At 40.9% G+C, this 15717-nt stretch overlaps 2 protein-coding genes across 2 annotated transcripts; one reads left to right on the top strand and one right to left on the bottom strand.

Annotated features, from left to right (window-relative positions):
- Positions 1-2408: 2408 nt before the first annotated feature.
- On the bottom strand, positions 2409-3664 carry LOC148847755 (photosystem I reaction center subunit N). Its single transcript, XM_088947949.1, has 3 exons — positions 3139-3664; positions 3006-3052; positions 2409-2872 (listed from the first exon to the last, which is right to left on the bottom strand). Exons 1-3 carry the CDS (start codon positions 3326-3328, stop codon positions 2741-2743), a joined length of 369 nt encoding a protein of 122 aa, XP_088804075.1. The 5' UTR covers positions 3329-3664; the 3' UTR covers positions 2409-2740.
- LOC148847754 (mitochondrial arginine transporter BAC1-like) lies at positions 3522-7884 on the top strand. Its single transcript, XM_088947948.1, is given in 8 exon segments — positions 3522-3740; positions 5262-5340; positions 5454-5513; positions 6412-6513; positions 6685-6933; positions 7009-7209; positions 7284-7382; positions 7468-7884. Coding segments are annotated over 6 exon segments (819 nt in total). The 5' UTR covers positions 3522-3740; positions 5262-5340; positions 5454-5480; the 3' UTR covers positions 7603-7884.
- Positions 7885-15717: the final 7833 nt, after the last annotated feature.

Below are 15717 nucleotides of genomic sequence, written 5' to 3'. Positions count from 1 at the left end.
TAGGGATAAGGGAAAGTTTATTTTCCCGGATTATTCATTTCCTATGTGGGTAAATAACTTTCGCACTTGGGGGGAAAGTTTCCAACACTTGAATGGGACAAAACATCTCTTTTAATAATGGATTTTTATAGTTAAATTGGTCATTTCCTGTTTTTATTTGGGAAATAAAAGAATATGGAAAAATACATATACCAAGGTAATGTTTCCCAAAAACACTTACCCAAATAATTACACTTACCTGAGTAAATAAACTTTTTCCTTCAAAAGTGTTGAAGTGGCTTATATGTTTAACATGATTTTCAAAACCAGACCAGTCACTTGATCGGTTCCATTTTTCCTCAAAACCGTTTTTTTCCCAAAACCGTTGATTTTGGTCAGCAAACCATTGAATCGGCCGGTTAATCATTTGAACGGTTTTGACCGTTTTTCAATTTATTTTTTTGTTAGAGCGAACCAACCATTTAGGTCAAACGATCAAATCCTTTGAACCGATAACCGGACCCTGACTGGTTCAGTTTTAAAAACCATGATGTTTAAGTTATATTCAGTGATTTTAGATGCTTCGCTCTCACGACACCTGCTTGATGATCTGGCATTCCATGCATTTTCCTGGTTTGTAATATTAATGAAGCCTAGAAGGAAAGAAACAAATCACCCACGAAAACAAGATTTTATGACATCATTGAAGGCATCACCTAGACTATGCTATGTGGCATCGTATAAATAAAGGTACAAGTGAAACAGGAATGCAACTTGGGTGGGCTCGGGTTGAGGTTGTCATAATTTGAATGGGCCTGAGCAGTGTACAAATGAGAAATCGGGCCATTAATAACCCGTTTGATTTTTGGTAAGTCACTTACCCATATTCTTTTATTTTTCATGTAAATAAGGTAATGATAATCTTAGCTATTAGAATTTTATTATTAAAAAGGATATTTTTATCCTATTCAAGTATTAGCAATTTTTTCCTAGATGGGAAAGTTAATCTATCTACCTAGGAGATGGGTATTACTTATCCGGATAAGTGATACCTAAGAAAATAAACTTTTACTAGTTTTCACATAAATTTAAAAAATGAACATGGGTTTCTTGTTCAATGAGAATCAAAATCCTATTGACCAACTTTCCTCCTCTCAAAATCCAAAAAAAGAACACCCTCTAAAAGTTGCAGCTCTAATAGTAAAGGGAAATTGCAAATGACCAATTTTTTATTTGGAGAGCCAGAAAACGGGTTTAGAATAAGAACCACCACCATGATAGCAATGGGAGTGTGTTGTGTTTAATCTTTGCAAGAAGCTGCTTCTTCTACTTCTCTCTAAATCTGTCGGCTAATGAAAGCACAATCATTCCAAAATAGAGTGTCAACTGATCTGGGTATTGGACATAACTTTAGGTATATTTTACAATGTATCGTCTCTCATTTAGTAGTAAAATAAAGCAACATCTCCCCACCCTGTATAGCTCCATTCCATACCTCTGTTTTGTTCGTTTTTCTTCCATTATAGTCAATACAAACATTCTGTTTTTGATTGGTGTCTAACTCATAAACACATATAAGGTCATACATAGACATTCTCCCTATATCTCCCTCTTGGACTAACACAACAGGTGGCCTTGGCTCCAGTTGATGTTGCTTTCATTTTACTGTTAACTTTTGACTCTTTCGTGTTAAATCACTTTGATTTTTTGCTACTTGCTACTTCAATTAGGGAACCAAAATAAGCTATTTCATTGCAAAACAAAACCTAGATAAACTAATGTTTTCAATCCATTATTGACTCAGCTAGTCAACTGGTGACCCAATAACAATTCCAGTTCTGACTGACCTTTAACCACAATATGAATAAAATCATTCACTTGGTCAATGACCCATCAACCCAAACAGATGATCCAGTGATCCATTCAACAGGTTATAGGTTTTTTGTATGACTTTATTTTCCTTGTCATGATGTCACAGGTTTGACCCATTGACCCCATATGGCTGAACTAATGACTGTCCCGCCTAGAGGGAAAAACGGCTCATCAGCCTCTAAGTTGGTTTTTAGATATTAATATAAGTGTGCTAAAATTAACCACGCATTGTTAATGTAGAATCATTTTGCCAGGTGTTCTAACCAAATAGGCACTCATATCACCTAGACTTGCATTAATACCATGACAACTATTGATGATTCTATTCGTTGAGCTTTTTCTATGCATCCTCATGACTCTCAAGATGGATCCTCTTTTCTCTTTTTTATTTCTCAGATAAGTAACATAAATTTCCTTCTATGTCTAGTTTGTTCTTGGTATCTTTCAAGACCAAATCTTTTCTGCTGAGAGCAAAAAACCAAGGAAAAAGAAAGAGCTTTTCGAAAAAAAATGAATGGTCTATGCTTTCAATTCTGGATGGTGGGAGGTAAAACGAATAAAGGAAAATCCAGCAATTCAGTCCTAATATTTGTTACATTTAAAGCTATGTCTACCGTTTGCACAAGTATAAAGTTCTATTTTACTTACTATTAATATGTAATACAAAACCCCACTTGGAAGAATAGGAATGGTAACAGGCACCAGTGCCACACTTTCAGCAAGCTAAAAGAGTTTTCCCACCAGGACCTTCAATAAGGAGGGCACGGAAAGAACTAGAATAATGCATATCCAGTTACTTCTTCATTCCCTCAAAGCTGAACAAGAGAAAGAGGAAACCATTTAATTTGATTTGAAGGACACCAGTGCCGCACTACGATGGAATCGGCAATCATTTGTTGGTCTGAAGCCAGTCGAGAATTCCTTTCTCGGCTTCTGAGAGTTTGTCTTTCTTTGCCTTGATGGACCCTTCCAAGAATTCGAAATAGTCCTTGTAGTTTCGCTTGTAATAATCATCCAGCCTCTACTAACAGGGGATCGCATACATACAGAAACAATAACCATCACAGTTGTTCATCAATGAATTACTTGTTTCAACTGAAAGAACCTATACATTCAACAGAAACGATAACCATCACAGGAAGTAGCGTGGTTACCTCTTTCTCATTTTTGGCCCTGTTCTCCTTTGATTTCTTCAGATATCCTGATAATGTTTAGATTGCGAGTTGCTAGTTAGTATGACGAAGCAGAAATAGAGAAACAAGGAATTAGTAAGGATAACATATTTACTTTGAAGAAGCTCAGTCCTGGAGTCGTTGACTTGGGGAGCTGCAACAGCGGCCGTCGACGGTGCAAACATGACAGATAAGAAAAACCCTCTCCTTCTAAACAATGTTGCTGGCCTGGCGCCATATCCTCCTCCATCAGCAGAGGATAAAGCAACCTCGCATCCGTTAACAGCGGTGACAATGGATGCCATTGGACCTGAGTTCACTTTGATGCATCAATAAGTTAACCTCCCCTTCTCTCCCCGCAAAGAACTACGACCACACATCCCAAATTACATGGATGACGATGAAAAAGACGCATCGGCTCCCTCCAATCAGAGGCAAACACGTCGTCTCTTTCGATTTATTTTAGAAATAGCGTGTGAATGCCGTTAACGGCGATTCGTCCGGTTGAACCCGACACTAACAGACCAAAAAACTGCACTTTGGAAGCCTCTGTCGAACTCCCCTCCCATGCTCTCTCATTCAGAGCTCTAGCCCTGGTCAGTGAGCCAACCACTGACGAAACCCCTGCGCAACCAACGTCCAATGGCGTGGAATCAACGGCGGTAACTTCTTGTATGGTTCCAAAGTCAGAGTTATACCCTGAACTCCAAATCGGCGGTACAAATTCAATGCCCATTTTTTTTAGGACCTTTCTTAATTAAGGATTGCGTTCTTTTCCTGCTTTTATTTTGGGTCTCAAAACTTTTAATGTGATAGCAATTGTGGGTTTCATTTTTTTTTCTTGAAATTTAATGATTGATGGCTATGCAAGATCCGGAGACATGATTCGGGGTCTATTTGGTTCGCAGGAGTAAGGGTCCAGAATCGAAATCGGAATGATCCATTTCGATTCCAAATGTTTGGTTTGACGGAATCGAAATCCCATTTCCATTCTAGGCGGAATGGAAATCCCTCGTATGGGCGAATGGCCATTCTCGACCCCTCCCCAGGGAATGCAATTCCCATTCCGGATATGAATATCTATTTTTATTTTTTTGAAAAGAAGAACTCCATCGCCAAACAGAAGGCCGAACCAACCTCCGGCGAGGCAAGACCACTGCTAAACCATTATCCTCCTCCTCCTTCGAAATCAACCGCCCGCTGATTGAATCTTCTTCTTCCTCTCCTCCTCTTCCTCTTTCTTCCTTCTTTTTTTATTTCTCACTAACTCATTTTTGGGATCGATCTACTTCACTGCTACCATTAACGGTTTTTTTACACCAGGCAATCGGTGAGGAATTTGGCATTTCCAAAAAAAATAGCAATTTGGCATAATTTGGGTCATCAGAGTCAATGCACAATTCAAGTCTAAACTCATCCTGACCAGAGATACATGAATCATCTGAAGATTTTTTCCAAATGACAGTATTTCCATCTACACCCTTGCTACAGCTTGCAGATCTCCCCATTCTTTACCTTGTTTAGGCCATTGTACAGGGGGACCAGAGATGACCAGATAATAATAATAGTTAATAATTATTTTGTATGCGGAGTAATTTGAAATATTTCTTCTTAATATACATGAGAATTCTGGGTATAGCACTTGTCTGCACCACCATATTTGTCAAATATTGGTAGTTTGGTAACAGCATTCCCTTTGAAGCTTTCCTACTAAGTTTTCCTATTGTTCATCTGTTCACCAAGGAAACAAATATTCTTTGCCATCCATGTATTAACAGAATTAATGGGAACTTTTAATCTCTTGGAATGAGGAATTTAGGGTCTAAGCTTGGGGGATGATCCGTAATAAAATCATTTTCTGTAAAGTTGCTTAAAATAAACAATGATGTAGCTAGATTTATAGAGGAAAGCCGTTGCCCAATTGTGGTCCCAGCTATCTGGGACCTTGGGAGGGGTGGGCTGGATATGGACCTAGCCTCTAGCATCTTTTGCATTAAGCAACCACTCTTGGGCTTGATCTCATATTCTCTCACTCATGATATTACCATTCCACCAAGCAATCACCCCTAAGCTGTTAATGGATAATGATGTATAACTATGATTCAATAGTCAAATTATGGTACGAATATAATGATGTGTACATGCTGTCTTAAACTTGACTATTTGATATGTGTTAATTTTGTTTCACTCCAGACTGAGGCTGAAATTTTACTAGAATTCTCTTACAATAAAACTCAGGAATTCAGGATTTAACAAGTACTTACGATTCAATCCACAGGAGAAGCAACAGAAAAAAGGAAAATTCTCAAATAAAGTGGTTTGTCTTTCCTTATTGTGGCTTGAACTCTTTGTATATGCAGCATAGATAGTATACAATTTCACATGCTGTTGGTATTTGTCTTTCCTTATGACTTGTCTTTTGGTTTCCAGGGCAGAAGCTTGCTTCAAGTTGTGCCCATGCAAGGTCCAAGCACCTTAGCATCTATAAAGGTGAAACAGAACTCTGTCTAAATACTAGCAAATAGAAGCACAACCTGCTCTTATTGCTCCCTTTTACAGGAAATGAAGGGGAAATACTATTATTTCTAGCATAGATAGTATACTATTCTTCTTTTCTTTTTTTGTCTTTCTTTTCATTTTTAAGTGATTTCTGATAAGTTATTTTCAGCAACATCCAGCTGATAGTGTAACATTTAAAAATTGTATTTCTTCCTTGACAGGTAATTGGAGGCTTGGTTATCGTTATAATGCTTCCTCTTGTGTCACTGACTACACAATCCGCTTCCTACGTGTTCACTCATTTTGAGATATCTGAGTCAATTGGGATAACAAGCAGTGTATATGCAGTCATTTTATCTGTTCTTGTTAGTCAACTTGAGCATATGAGGTAACTTTGCCAGTGTCCTCTGCAGACCTTCTATATGGAAATTGAGTAGAAATCTTGTGGGTGATAGATTCAACTGAGTGATATTTTCCTGCCAAGATGTGAGCATTTTGCCTCTCCTGCTGTCTTCCTAAGTTTAGCTAATAGCATATTATTATTATTATTATTTTTGGTAGAAAACTAATAGCATATTAGAGTTTTGTAAACATTTACCACGATATTCATTAATAGAGAAAAATACCAGTATTGTTGTTAAGAAGGGGGTTCCATCTCATTTTAAACAAGCTGTACTGCATTGATTTGATATCTCTGAATCTATTTCTTTTCATTTTTTTTGGGGGGGGGGGGGTGTTTGCTATTAGTGCATCTGCATCTAGTGGTTCAATTCAGGTCAGATGGTCTAAACAGTACTTGTATCTGTGAATTTGTAATATAGTTGAGAAACCTAAACCTTTTCCATAATTTTGATTCTAAATAATGAAGTGTGGTTATGTTATTTTACAGGTTAGAGGACTATATCGAGGTGCAACTTCTTCTTTTATTGGAGTGGCAGTTGAAAGTTCAATTCTTTTTGGCATTTATTCCCAAACCAAAATATCACTTCAGGTTTTTCTCTGTCAGAGTGATTGAATATGCTGTTCAATGATTTTTTTCAACACCGAAACAAGTTGTTGCAGGCTATAACCTCATTAGTTGATGTTGCATATATTTTTACTTACAAAAGTTAATTTTAATCCCTGGTTAGTTAAACACTTGTACTATGTCTTGTTTGTGAAGGGAGAACTGAATAGCAGTAAGCCACAACTTCAGTTTATCATTCCTTCAGCAGCTTATGGCGGAGCTATAATCAGCTTAGGTGAATTGCTGCCCTCCTGTATTTCAATTGTCTGTTGGCCATATCTCTGCATGTGACATTGAGATCTTCCATGTAGGATGCAAGTTCAAGGGACTGATTCGCTGGTTGGTAAATGTGACAAATACAGTAGTCCTCTTGATTGTGCTGTTAAAACAATAAAGAGTGAGGGGGTAAGATAATATCTCTGTTTACTTTGAAACATGGAGAATGATGTAATTGGTACTTATTGTCATCTATATTCTCAGCTTAAGGGTATATTTCGTGGAGGTACTGCAACTTTATTGAGAGAATCTGTTGGAAATATGATCTTCTTCAGCACTTACGAGTATACACGTTACTACATGTACATGCAAGTGAATTCTGCTTCATCTGTCTATAGCCATCTGCCAAATATATTGATTGATGCAGGGATTTGTACAATCACTGGTGGGCTTGGTGGTGTTGCAGTAAGTACTTGACAACTTAATGCATATAAGAATCATATGAGACTGGATTTCACAATATTTGGTCTTCTTGACAGTACTGGTCCGTGGTTCTACCCTTTGATGTGGCAAAGACTGTTATTCAGACTGCACCCAATTCAACTTCTAGTAGAAATCCATTTTGCACACTGAGCTCGGTAATATGTAGTTCTTTTCCTCCCCCTAGAGTCCTGGATGTTCAAACCACCTTATGGCACATTCTTATCAGGCCTGTTTCTGTAGATATACAGGATGAAGGGAATTAAAGGATGCTACACTGGCATTGGTCCCACATTAGCAAGAGCATTTCCTGCAAATGCTGCTGCAATTGTTGCATGGGAGCTCACTGCCAAACTTTTAGGGGTTAGGCTCGACTGAAGGCTTATTTGATGATAGTGGCTTCCATTATGCCCCTGTCCTCATCCTAATAGCAAACATGCACTTCTCCAATGGAAAATCATTCAAGTGGCATGGCAATTTTGTTTTCGTGAGTTCTGTTCTTGTTTGATGCAATATTTAGGTACTGTGTTGCACTACCATGAATTTGTTCATGTTTTATTAGATATAATTCATAAATCATAATTGCTAGCGAGGATGATTTGATTTTAAACATGTCATCAGATGGAAGTTCTTATGACAGAAACGGTTTAATTACATGAATTCCCAATGTGTATATGTTGAAAGTATATAATTAGTGAACGTTTTTGAGGTTCTTTTAACAGGGGCAGAATTGGAAACTTTGGCTGATTTCGATTCTAGCTTCTAGTTGAACCAAACATCAGGAATCAGAATTCCGATTCCTGAGTGAACCAAACAGATGCCGGGAATGGACCATTCCAATTCCAATTCCGATTCTGGTTGCGAACCAAACGGACCCTAAAGAATTGTCTGATGCAATGCCGGAAAGAGATGTAGTCTCTTGGAGCACAATGAGTACAGGTCTTGTACAGGTAAATAAGGTTGTGTTCAATGATTTTGTTTTCAGTTTTTGGTAAAGATGGCTTCTTTGAAAACTTCATTGGTTGTCTTTGGGTGGATTGTTTAATTGAGGCTTTAGAGTTCTTCCCTGAGATGCTGCAAACATGCCCTAAACCAAACGAGTTTATCCTGACAAGTGTTCTTGTAGCTTGCACTATTCTGACAGCACTGGATCCATGTTTACATAGACAAAGTTGGGTTGCTTAATTAAGGCTAAAGCTATTAGAGAGAAAACTGAATCTAGCGGCACAGAAAAAGACCCTGATTGCAATTCTATTGAATTGAATGGGGTGTTCCATCTTGCAGGAGATCCAGCTGAATAGGTTCAGTGGGTTGGGTTTGAAATTATCACCCCTAAAGTGAATTAGACCATGATGTAATATGGAGCAAAACAATGTTATAGTAATATGTCAATTGCCCAATATCCAAAACCAAAATCAGGTGCTGCAATTATGGTATATTTCGTTTGGTGTTAATATCCATACGATTTTTTTTTAGTATTTAATTTACCCCTGAATCCCCATGAGTCACCATTCAATTGGCAGGAAAGTCAATTAATTGTTATAAACATGATCAAAATTTAGATGGAGGTCACCTCATCTTTTCTTTCCTTTTTTTTTTTTTTGTTTGAAATCCACTTAAGTGGTAGAAATTTATGGGCTTCTTTTATGAAATCTTAATTAAATTAGGTCTGATATAAAATATATAAATTATTGAATTAAGAAAAGCTTGGTTTTCCATCCAGATTGGATGACTGACATATTATTAATCTTGTGACTCTGACCCAACGCCTGACCCGGCCCAGGCTGTAGACCTTAACCCAGGAGTTAAGCCCAGGCTAGCCCCGGCCCATGATCACCCCTCGTCCGAGTTGGAGAAGCCAATTAGCTATTATAGAAAATTGGGAAAACCGTCTTGTTTGAGGGGTTCTCAAACTTGCATTTGGCTTGGTCTGCACCCGAAACTTGAAGTGGTTATGTATATGTATCGGAAACTTGAAGACAAGTTTAAAACTTAAAAGAGAAAAGATAGCAGATTTGAAAATTATGGTTTAAGTACATATATAAAACCGAATGAGTCACACCATATTTATATATATATATATATATATACATTTTATCGATGAACAATGTATAATTATATTTTAGATATAATATATACTATTTTATATTTAATTTATATTTTTTAGTTCAGTTTTTTATTTTTATTTATAAAAATATTAAAAATTATGATTTTGAAATTAAAAAAAGAGGGTTTTCGCGAAAATATCGCATTTATCTACCACGAGTTGGTAGACGTTAGGACCCAGCTTTCTGACAAAAAACCTAAACAATCGCAAATAGAATAAACGGTAATCAGTCCCCACTCCCCACACAGGAAACCACTTGAATCGGTTGATTGAAGAACCCAATTGCCAAGCGCTACTGGTGTATCAAAGAATCCTGACCCCTACCATAATCAATATATACCAGTAGCGCATGGCAATTGGGTTCTTCAATCAACCGATTCAAGTGGTTTCTTGTGTGGGTTTTCTCAATTCTTGGTGTAAACTCTACCAAAGAATCCGGGTTTTCTCCTTACAAGTCACACCAACTCATCCGGATTCTTTTCTTCTCCCAAATCCCATTGGCTCTAAACCTCAAATCTTTGATGGGATAAAAATGTCTCCTTTAACAAAGACTTTTTATGGATAAAACAATTATTGTTAATGTTTTCGAACGATTGTTGATCCAGACGGTCAAACCATTTGCACAGGAAACCAGTCAGGTAATTGGTTACGTCTTACCCTAAACCCGATCCCCAACCAAAAACCATTGAATTGGTGAATGACCCATTGACCCAGGTGATTGAACTATCGACCCATTTGACCCGTTTAATGGTTTTTGACCATTTTTATTTTAATTATTTATTTATTTATTTTTTAATCTTTTTGTTAGAACAGGTAATCCGTTCGAACCGAACGATCGAACTGTTGACTTGAAAACCGGTGGCGAGAATGGTTCTGGTTCTAGGTCAGTTTTTAAAACATTGGTTATTGTATTATTTACCTGAAAAATAAAAGAACATGGGTAAATGCACTTACCCGGGTAAATAACTTACCGAAAAGCAAACGGGTCCTTAGTAGTAATTAGCACACAAAATTAATAGTGGTAATTAGGATATAAAAAGAATCTCTCTTTATTGGAAACTTAGGAGGTGTTTGCTTAGTATTGTGTTTCCGCTTAGTTGATCAATATAAATTTGTGAACAAAGTGTATTGCAACATTATATATATATATATATATATATATATACTAGTAAGTGTGCATGTGAGGTTGTTATGATAATGATTAAAGTATGAAAAATTAAAAGGAATTTCCAATAGAGGTTCAATTGTTTAAGTAGGAGAAAAATCTTGAATAATTCTTAGTGGCAAATAAGAACAAATTTACAAATTAATGAATCTTGAATAACCACTTTAGATTTATTCATGAGCTTACTTGGAAATATGATTGAATCACTTTGACCATAATTCATGACCAACAAGTAATAAGATTTAAGTCTTCCTTTATGGGAATCACAGTCACCAAATATGAGGGGTAAAATTGTAATAAAGGAAGCATAACAAAGAGCCTCAATAAACAATAAACAAAGAAATGAAGTTGCCTTCTTTAATGTGTTAGAGAGGCATTTATTCCGCCTGGGAGCCTCTAAATGTATATTCGTCCACTCTGAGTTCAGTTAATGGAAACAACTTGTGTCGAAATCTTACCTTCTTTTCCTATTTCAACAATGTAATTGTATATTCGTCCCTTGTTGAGGAATCTAAAAAGATATGAACTCCTTGACCTAGATGGCATCAAGTGGTTCAGGTGTTGTGTAAAAATAAGCGTCCGGTGATCTCGGCTCCACTCTAAATTTCTTGCAAAATGGGAGCCAATGCTTTAGAAAATGAGATGCCTCCCGCACTTTGTGCTAAGGCCTAAGGGAAACCTATAAGAAAAAAAGTGACATAGATTCTACCGATGCTAAAAATTCTGATTATTGCCCTAAAAAATCTGCCTCGAGAAGCATTAAGCATAGCATCGTGCGACCATGGCCAATGTTGTAGGGTTTTAGATGCAAGAATCCCAAAAAGAGAAATGGAAATAGTTCTATAAGATCGTAAGCGGAAAGAAGAAAGGCAGGATTAGAAAAAAAATACATTAGCTTTTTTTTTTAATAATAATTGATGGAGTGCAATCCGGTCGGTCTTAGCTGTCAACGATTTTGCTTCTAACTGGAGCAACGGGGAGTCTGAAACGGAGAAGATGAGGGAATTCTAGGGGAAACCCGATATGATAACTCCGACACTCAAGTTAGTATTCTCTCAAAGGCAAGATAAATACCAAATGGCGCAAAGTTCACATACCTTATTGTTGGGGGTAGGGGGCCTTTTATAACCACTTCGCGCACTCACTCCGAGGCCTCTGTCAGGTCGGGTATGATTATCTTTGTTTCTGCCAGTTCGAGTGTCATCTTTTTTGCTGGGACAGAACCGCCATTGCTCCTTGTCGAGCCATCTCTGTAACTAGAGATGGCGGTCTCAGGCGGCGGTGGCAAGTGGCCGTTTGAGGTGCGGCCGTCAAGCGTCAGATCCCAAGTCAGTCAGGTGTGCCGCCCCTGGGTACGAACTTCCTCGGTGTCAGGCATGGTACGGTTTGTTCAGTTTGGCGTCATGGAGGCGAAATGCTGGAGTGGTGACCGAGGCGAAGTTTCGAGTTTGCAGGTATGTCCTGAATTGCCATAGGGAAGGCCAGTTCGGTGGGGTGTGTCCCAAACTGTTTTAAGGCAGGCCAGTTTGGTGGGGTGTGTCCCAAACTGTTTTAAGGCAGGCCAGTTCGATGGGGTGTGTCCCGAACTGTTTTAAGGTAGGCCAGTTCGGTGAGGTGTGTACCGAATTGCTATAAGGTAGGCCAGCTTGGTGAGGTGCTTGGGGCCTAAGGGAGAGTTCGGGTTCCCAGCAGTGAATTCAGGCTCCTAGTAGGGAGTTCGGACCGCTGGTTCCTTTAGTGCTCTTGCCTTGGGCGTGCTGTTTGTAGCGAGTTGTTGCCTTTGCCACGTGTTGCGTAATTACATGGTCGAGCCAAATCTTCCATCATTAATTGCCCCCCACTCCTCGTGCCAAGGGTCCTGCCCTGGCGCGGGGAGTTTTCGCGAGGTGGTAAGTGGATTTGTCCCGTACTTCGGATCTTGATAGCGCGAGGTGCATTGTCAGGGTTCTTCGGTTTTCTTGAGTGTCCCAAAAGGCGGGAGATGCGCCTACCTACTTACAAATGCTGACAGGTGTGGCGGCAAGCGCTTATTTCAAATTTCAAAAAAGCGCACCGCTGGGAGACGTGACGGCAGGTCTTTTGATTTTGAAAAAAGCACACCGCTGCCGTTTGAAAGGCGAGGGGACGTGCGCTGGCAGTTGTCAGTTATAGAAAGGCGTGCACGGCGCATCGTCGGTTTCAGAAAGACGTGCATCGTTAGTTCAGAAAGACGTGCACCGACATTTCGTCAATTTCAGAAAGACGTGTGCCAATCACGTCTCGGTCTTAGGGGACGTGCGGTCAGCACAAATGCGAGCCATTGGATTGGCTCTGATCTGCACTGTTGATTCTCGGTTACTGTGGGTATAAATAGTAGGGGACCCCAGTAGATTTGTCACTTCTACATTTTGCTTCTTGAGCTCGCGTCTAGGCCTTTCAGATTGCGTTTGGGCTTGTTATTTTGCCTTCAAAGTTTTTTGCTTTGTTCTAGTTTACGGAGCCTTCAAAACTTTTTTCAGGTGAGTACTTTTCTGAATCCACCTTTTCTTCTCGATGTCTAGCTTGGATAGCTCAGACGATTCTTCAAGTATGTCTGATGTAGGTTGTACGAACCGAGTCGCATCCCCCGATGGCCTTAGTGATCCTGAGGTGGAACTTGAGGATGACCTCGAACCCGTAGGCCAAGCCGCTTCGGGCAATTTGGCGTCTACCTCTCGTCGAGGTCGGATGCTAGATTGGTTTGGTCCTTCGACCATGACGCCCAAGGGGCTCCACCCCCTTATCGTCGAGGTCATAAACCACTTCGGCGTTACTGTTGGCCAACTTCATCCGAACTCTATTCGGAACTTGGTGGGGATAGCCTCCCTTTTTTTGCGAATAGGGCTTCCCTTTAGACTTGGAGATATTCTCCTCCATTTTAATGCTCAAGAAACAAGCCGGTTCTCTTCCCCGGGGTAGGCGGGCGTATTACCTGTCTCCTCGCCTAGGTTTTGAGCTTCTGTAAGAACTTCCCAACAAGGTCCCGACGTGGAAGCGGGACTACTTCGGGGTGCGAAGTGCACAAGGGTGGCCTTTTTAGACCTGGTAGGGGGAGGCTGCCCCTGATTCTGGTGTCACTCTCGATAAAGAGACGGTGAAGGGCCTCCGGCAATGGGCACGGCAAGGGTTAAAATGCCATCAGTACCTAACGGAGGCCAAGCTTATTGCGGCCGGCCTGAGTTCAGGTAGGTTCCTTGCTCAGAGGTTTCTTGTTCGCTTTGTTCCTTCGTTTTTTCTGATGCCAAACTCTTTTCTACAGGTGTGATGGACTCAGAGAGGACTCGCGGGGGGCGCCTGTTCCAAGGCATGAAGAGGAGGAAGCGGGTCGCCAAGCGAACTCGTACCGAGCTGCCCCAGGATGAGGAGCCTCAAGTTCCAGACCACACTTCGGAGGATCCGCCTAGGGAGCCCGAGGTGGCTCTTTCAATGCAGGAAGCAGCAGGGGCCCCTTACGCCGAGACCACTCACATGGGTGCTCCCGCCTACTCTAGTGCTCCTGCCTACTCTGGGTCCGCTCATACGCAAGCTGGGCCCTCGGGCTCGGGTGCTCAAGGGGAGTTCAGGAGCATGCTATCACCGAACTATGCTCTTCAAAAGAGTAGGGAGGCCACTTTCCCCGAGGAGATCGCGGTGTGGACCAATCTTCCCTTGAACCAGATCGCCTGTCGTGCCGTAACTCATGCTATAGTGGTAAGTCAAATTTCTTGTCGGTCCTCTTTGTTTTCATACTTCTTGTTGTTGTTAATCACTTGTTCCTTTTGGTAGGTGATCTCTTCTATTCACACCTTAGCGGCCCAGGTGGAGAGGAGCTCGAGGCAGGCGCGAGTTGTCGAAGAGGCTTTTCGTGCCGTCGAGGCGAATACCTGAGCTGCTGAGGCGGCCGCTATGCTGTTGAAGAGGCTGCTCGTGTTGCTATGGCCAGGCAGGCGATGTCTCAGAGGGATGCCGAGGCCATGGGGGTGGTCGTGAAGCATATGCCGGACCTGAGGCTGGACCTACAGCATCAGGTCGAATATCTTCAGGAGGACATAAGGGAGAAAACACAGATCTTTTCCCAAGGTACCGAAGATGCCAAGAAAAAGGCCATTGAGGACTACATCGCCTCGCCGCACTTTGACGACCTGATGGTGGATTCTTACAAAAGGGGATTCAAACTGAGCCGGTGGATGATCCGGAACATGTACCCCGATCTCGATATTAGTGTCATATCCACTTCGCGTATAACTCAAGAGATGACCAACGCTGCTGATGGCGAGCCGGATTCCAAGGGCAAGGCAGGACCTTCGGGTGTCGTTGAAGTGCCTTCTGATGAGGAAGAAGTAGCTCCGGGCTTGTAAATTTTTTTTTAATGTACTCTTTATTTTCTTGCAATGGAATAGATGGTCTTTTTGGTTAAGTGTTGTTCTTTTTCCCGAACTGATACTTTGCCAAACTGATAATATGCCTGATCTGTTTCTTGCCCGGGTTATTGCACTCGCGTAACCTGTTTCCGTGTTTAATACTTAGTCTTTGCTTCACTTTAGTCTTGACTGATATTTTGCCGAACTGATAATATGCCCTTTTCTTTGCTTGCCTATGCCGAGGTTCCTCTTGTTAGCTCGGCATCCTGGCCCTTAGGCTCTTGTAGCGATTTCATCCACTTGGCGGTCTATAGATAATATTGCCTTAAGTTAACGATGTTCCACGCTTGGGATACTTGTTTGCCTTCCAAGGTTTCGAGCTCGTATGCCCCCCCGAGCGCTCTCTTTACTCTATAGGGCCCTTCCCAATTTGGTCCAAGTTTGCCCATGCCGGGTTCGGGCACCATAATCTCACGGAGAACTAGGTCACCGACTCGGAAGCTTCACTTCTTTACTCTGGCGTTGTAGTACCGAGCTACCTGCTGCTGATAGGTCGCTGTCCGGATGTGCGTGAGGTCTCTTACCTCGTCCAGTAGGTCGAGGTTGGTTCGTAACTCGTCTTCATTTGTTTGATCATCATATGTTTCTAGTCGTAGTGTAGGTACTTCGATTTCTGCTGGGATTACCGCTTCAATGCCGTAGGTGAGGTTGAAGGGGGTCTCTCCCGTGGGGGTTTTTTCTGTAGTCCGGTGAGTCCATAAAACACTTGGTAACTCGTCCGCCCATAACCCTTTAGCTCGGTCTGGACGTGCTTTCAGTCCGCGTAGGATGGCTTTGTTCATTACCTCTGTCTGACCGTTTGC

Source organism: Nelumbo lutea, chromosome 6 (genome assembly GCF_056320005.1).
Source record: "Nelumbo lutea isolate HS-2025 chromosome 6, American lotus-T2T, whole genome shotgun sequence".
Lineage (NCBI taxonomy): Eukaryota > Viridiplantae > Streptophyta > Magnoliopsida > Proteales > Nelumbonaceae > Nelumbo > Nelumbo lutea.
This window is presented reverse-complemented; position numbering and strand designations above follow the sequence as displayed.

Bases quoted from the DNA above. Each gene is read 5' to 3' on its own strand.
- LOC148847755 (XM_088947949.1), bottom strand. From the start codon at position 3,328: ATGGCATCCATTGTCACCGCTGTTAACGGATGCGAGGTTGCTTTATCC. The intron at 3,053-3,138 runs GTAAATATGTTA...AAACATTATCAG, and splicing joins CAGGACTGAGCTTCTTCAAA to GATATCTGAAGAAATCAAAG. The intron at 2,873-3,005 runs GTAACCACGCTA...CCCTGTTAGTAG, and splicing joins GGGCCAAAAATGAGAAAGAG to AGGCTGGATGATTATTACAA.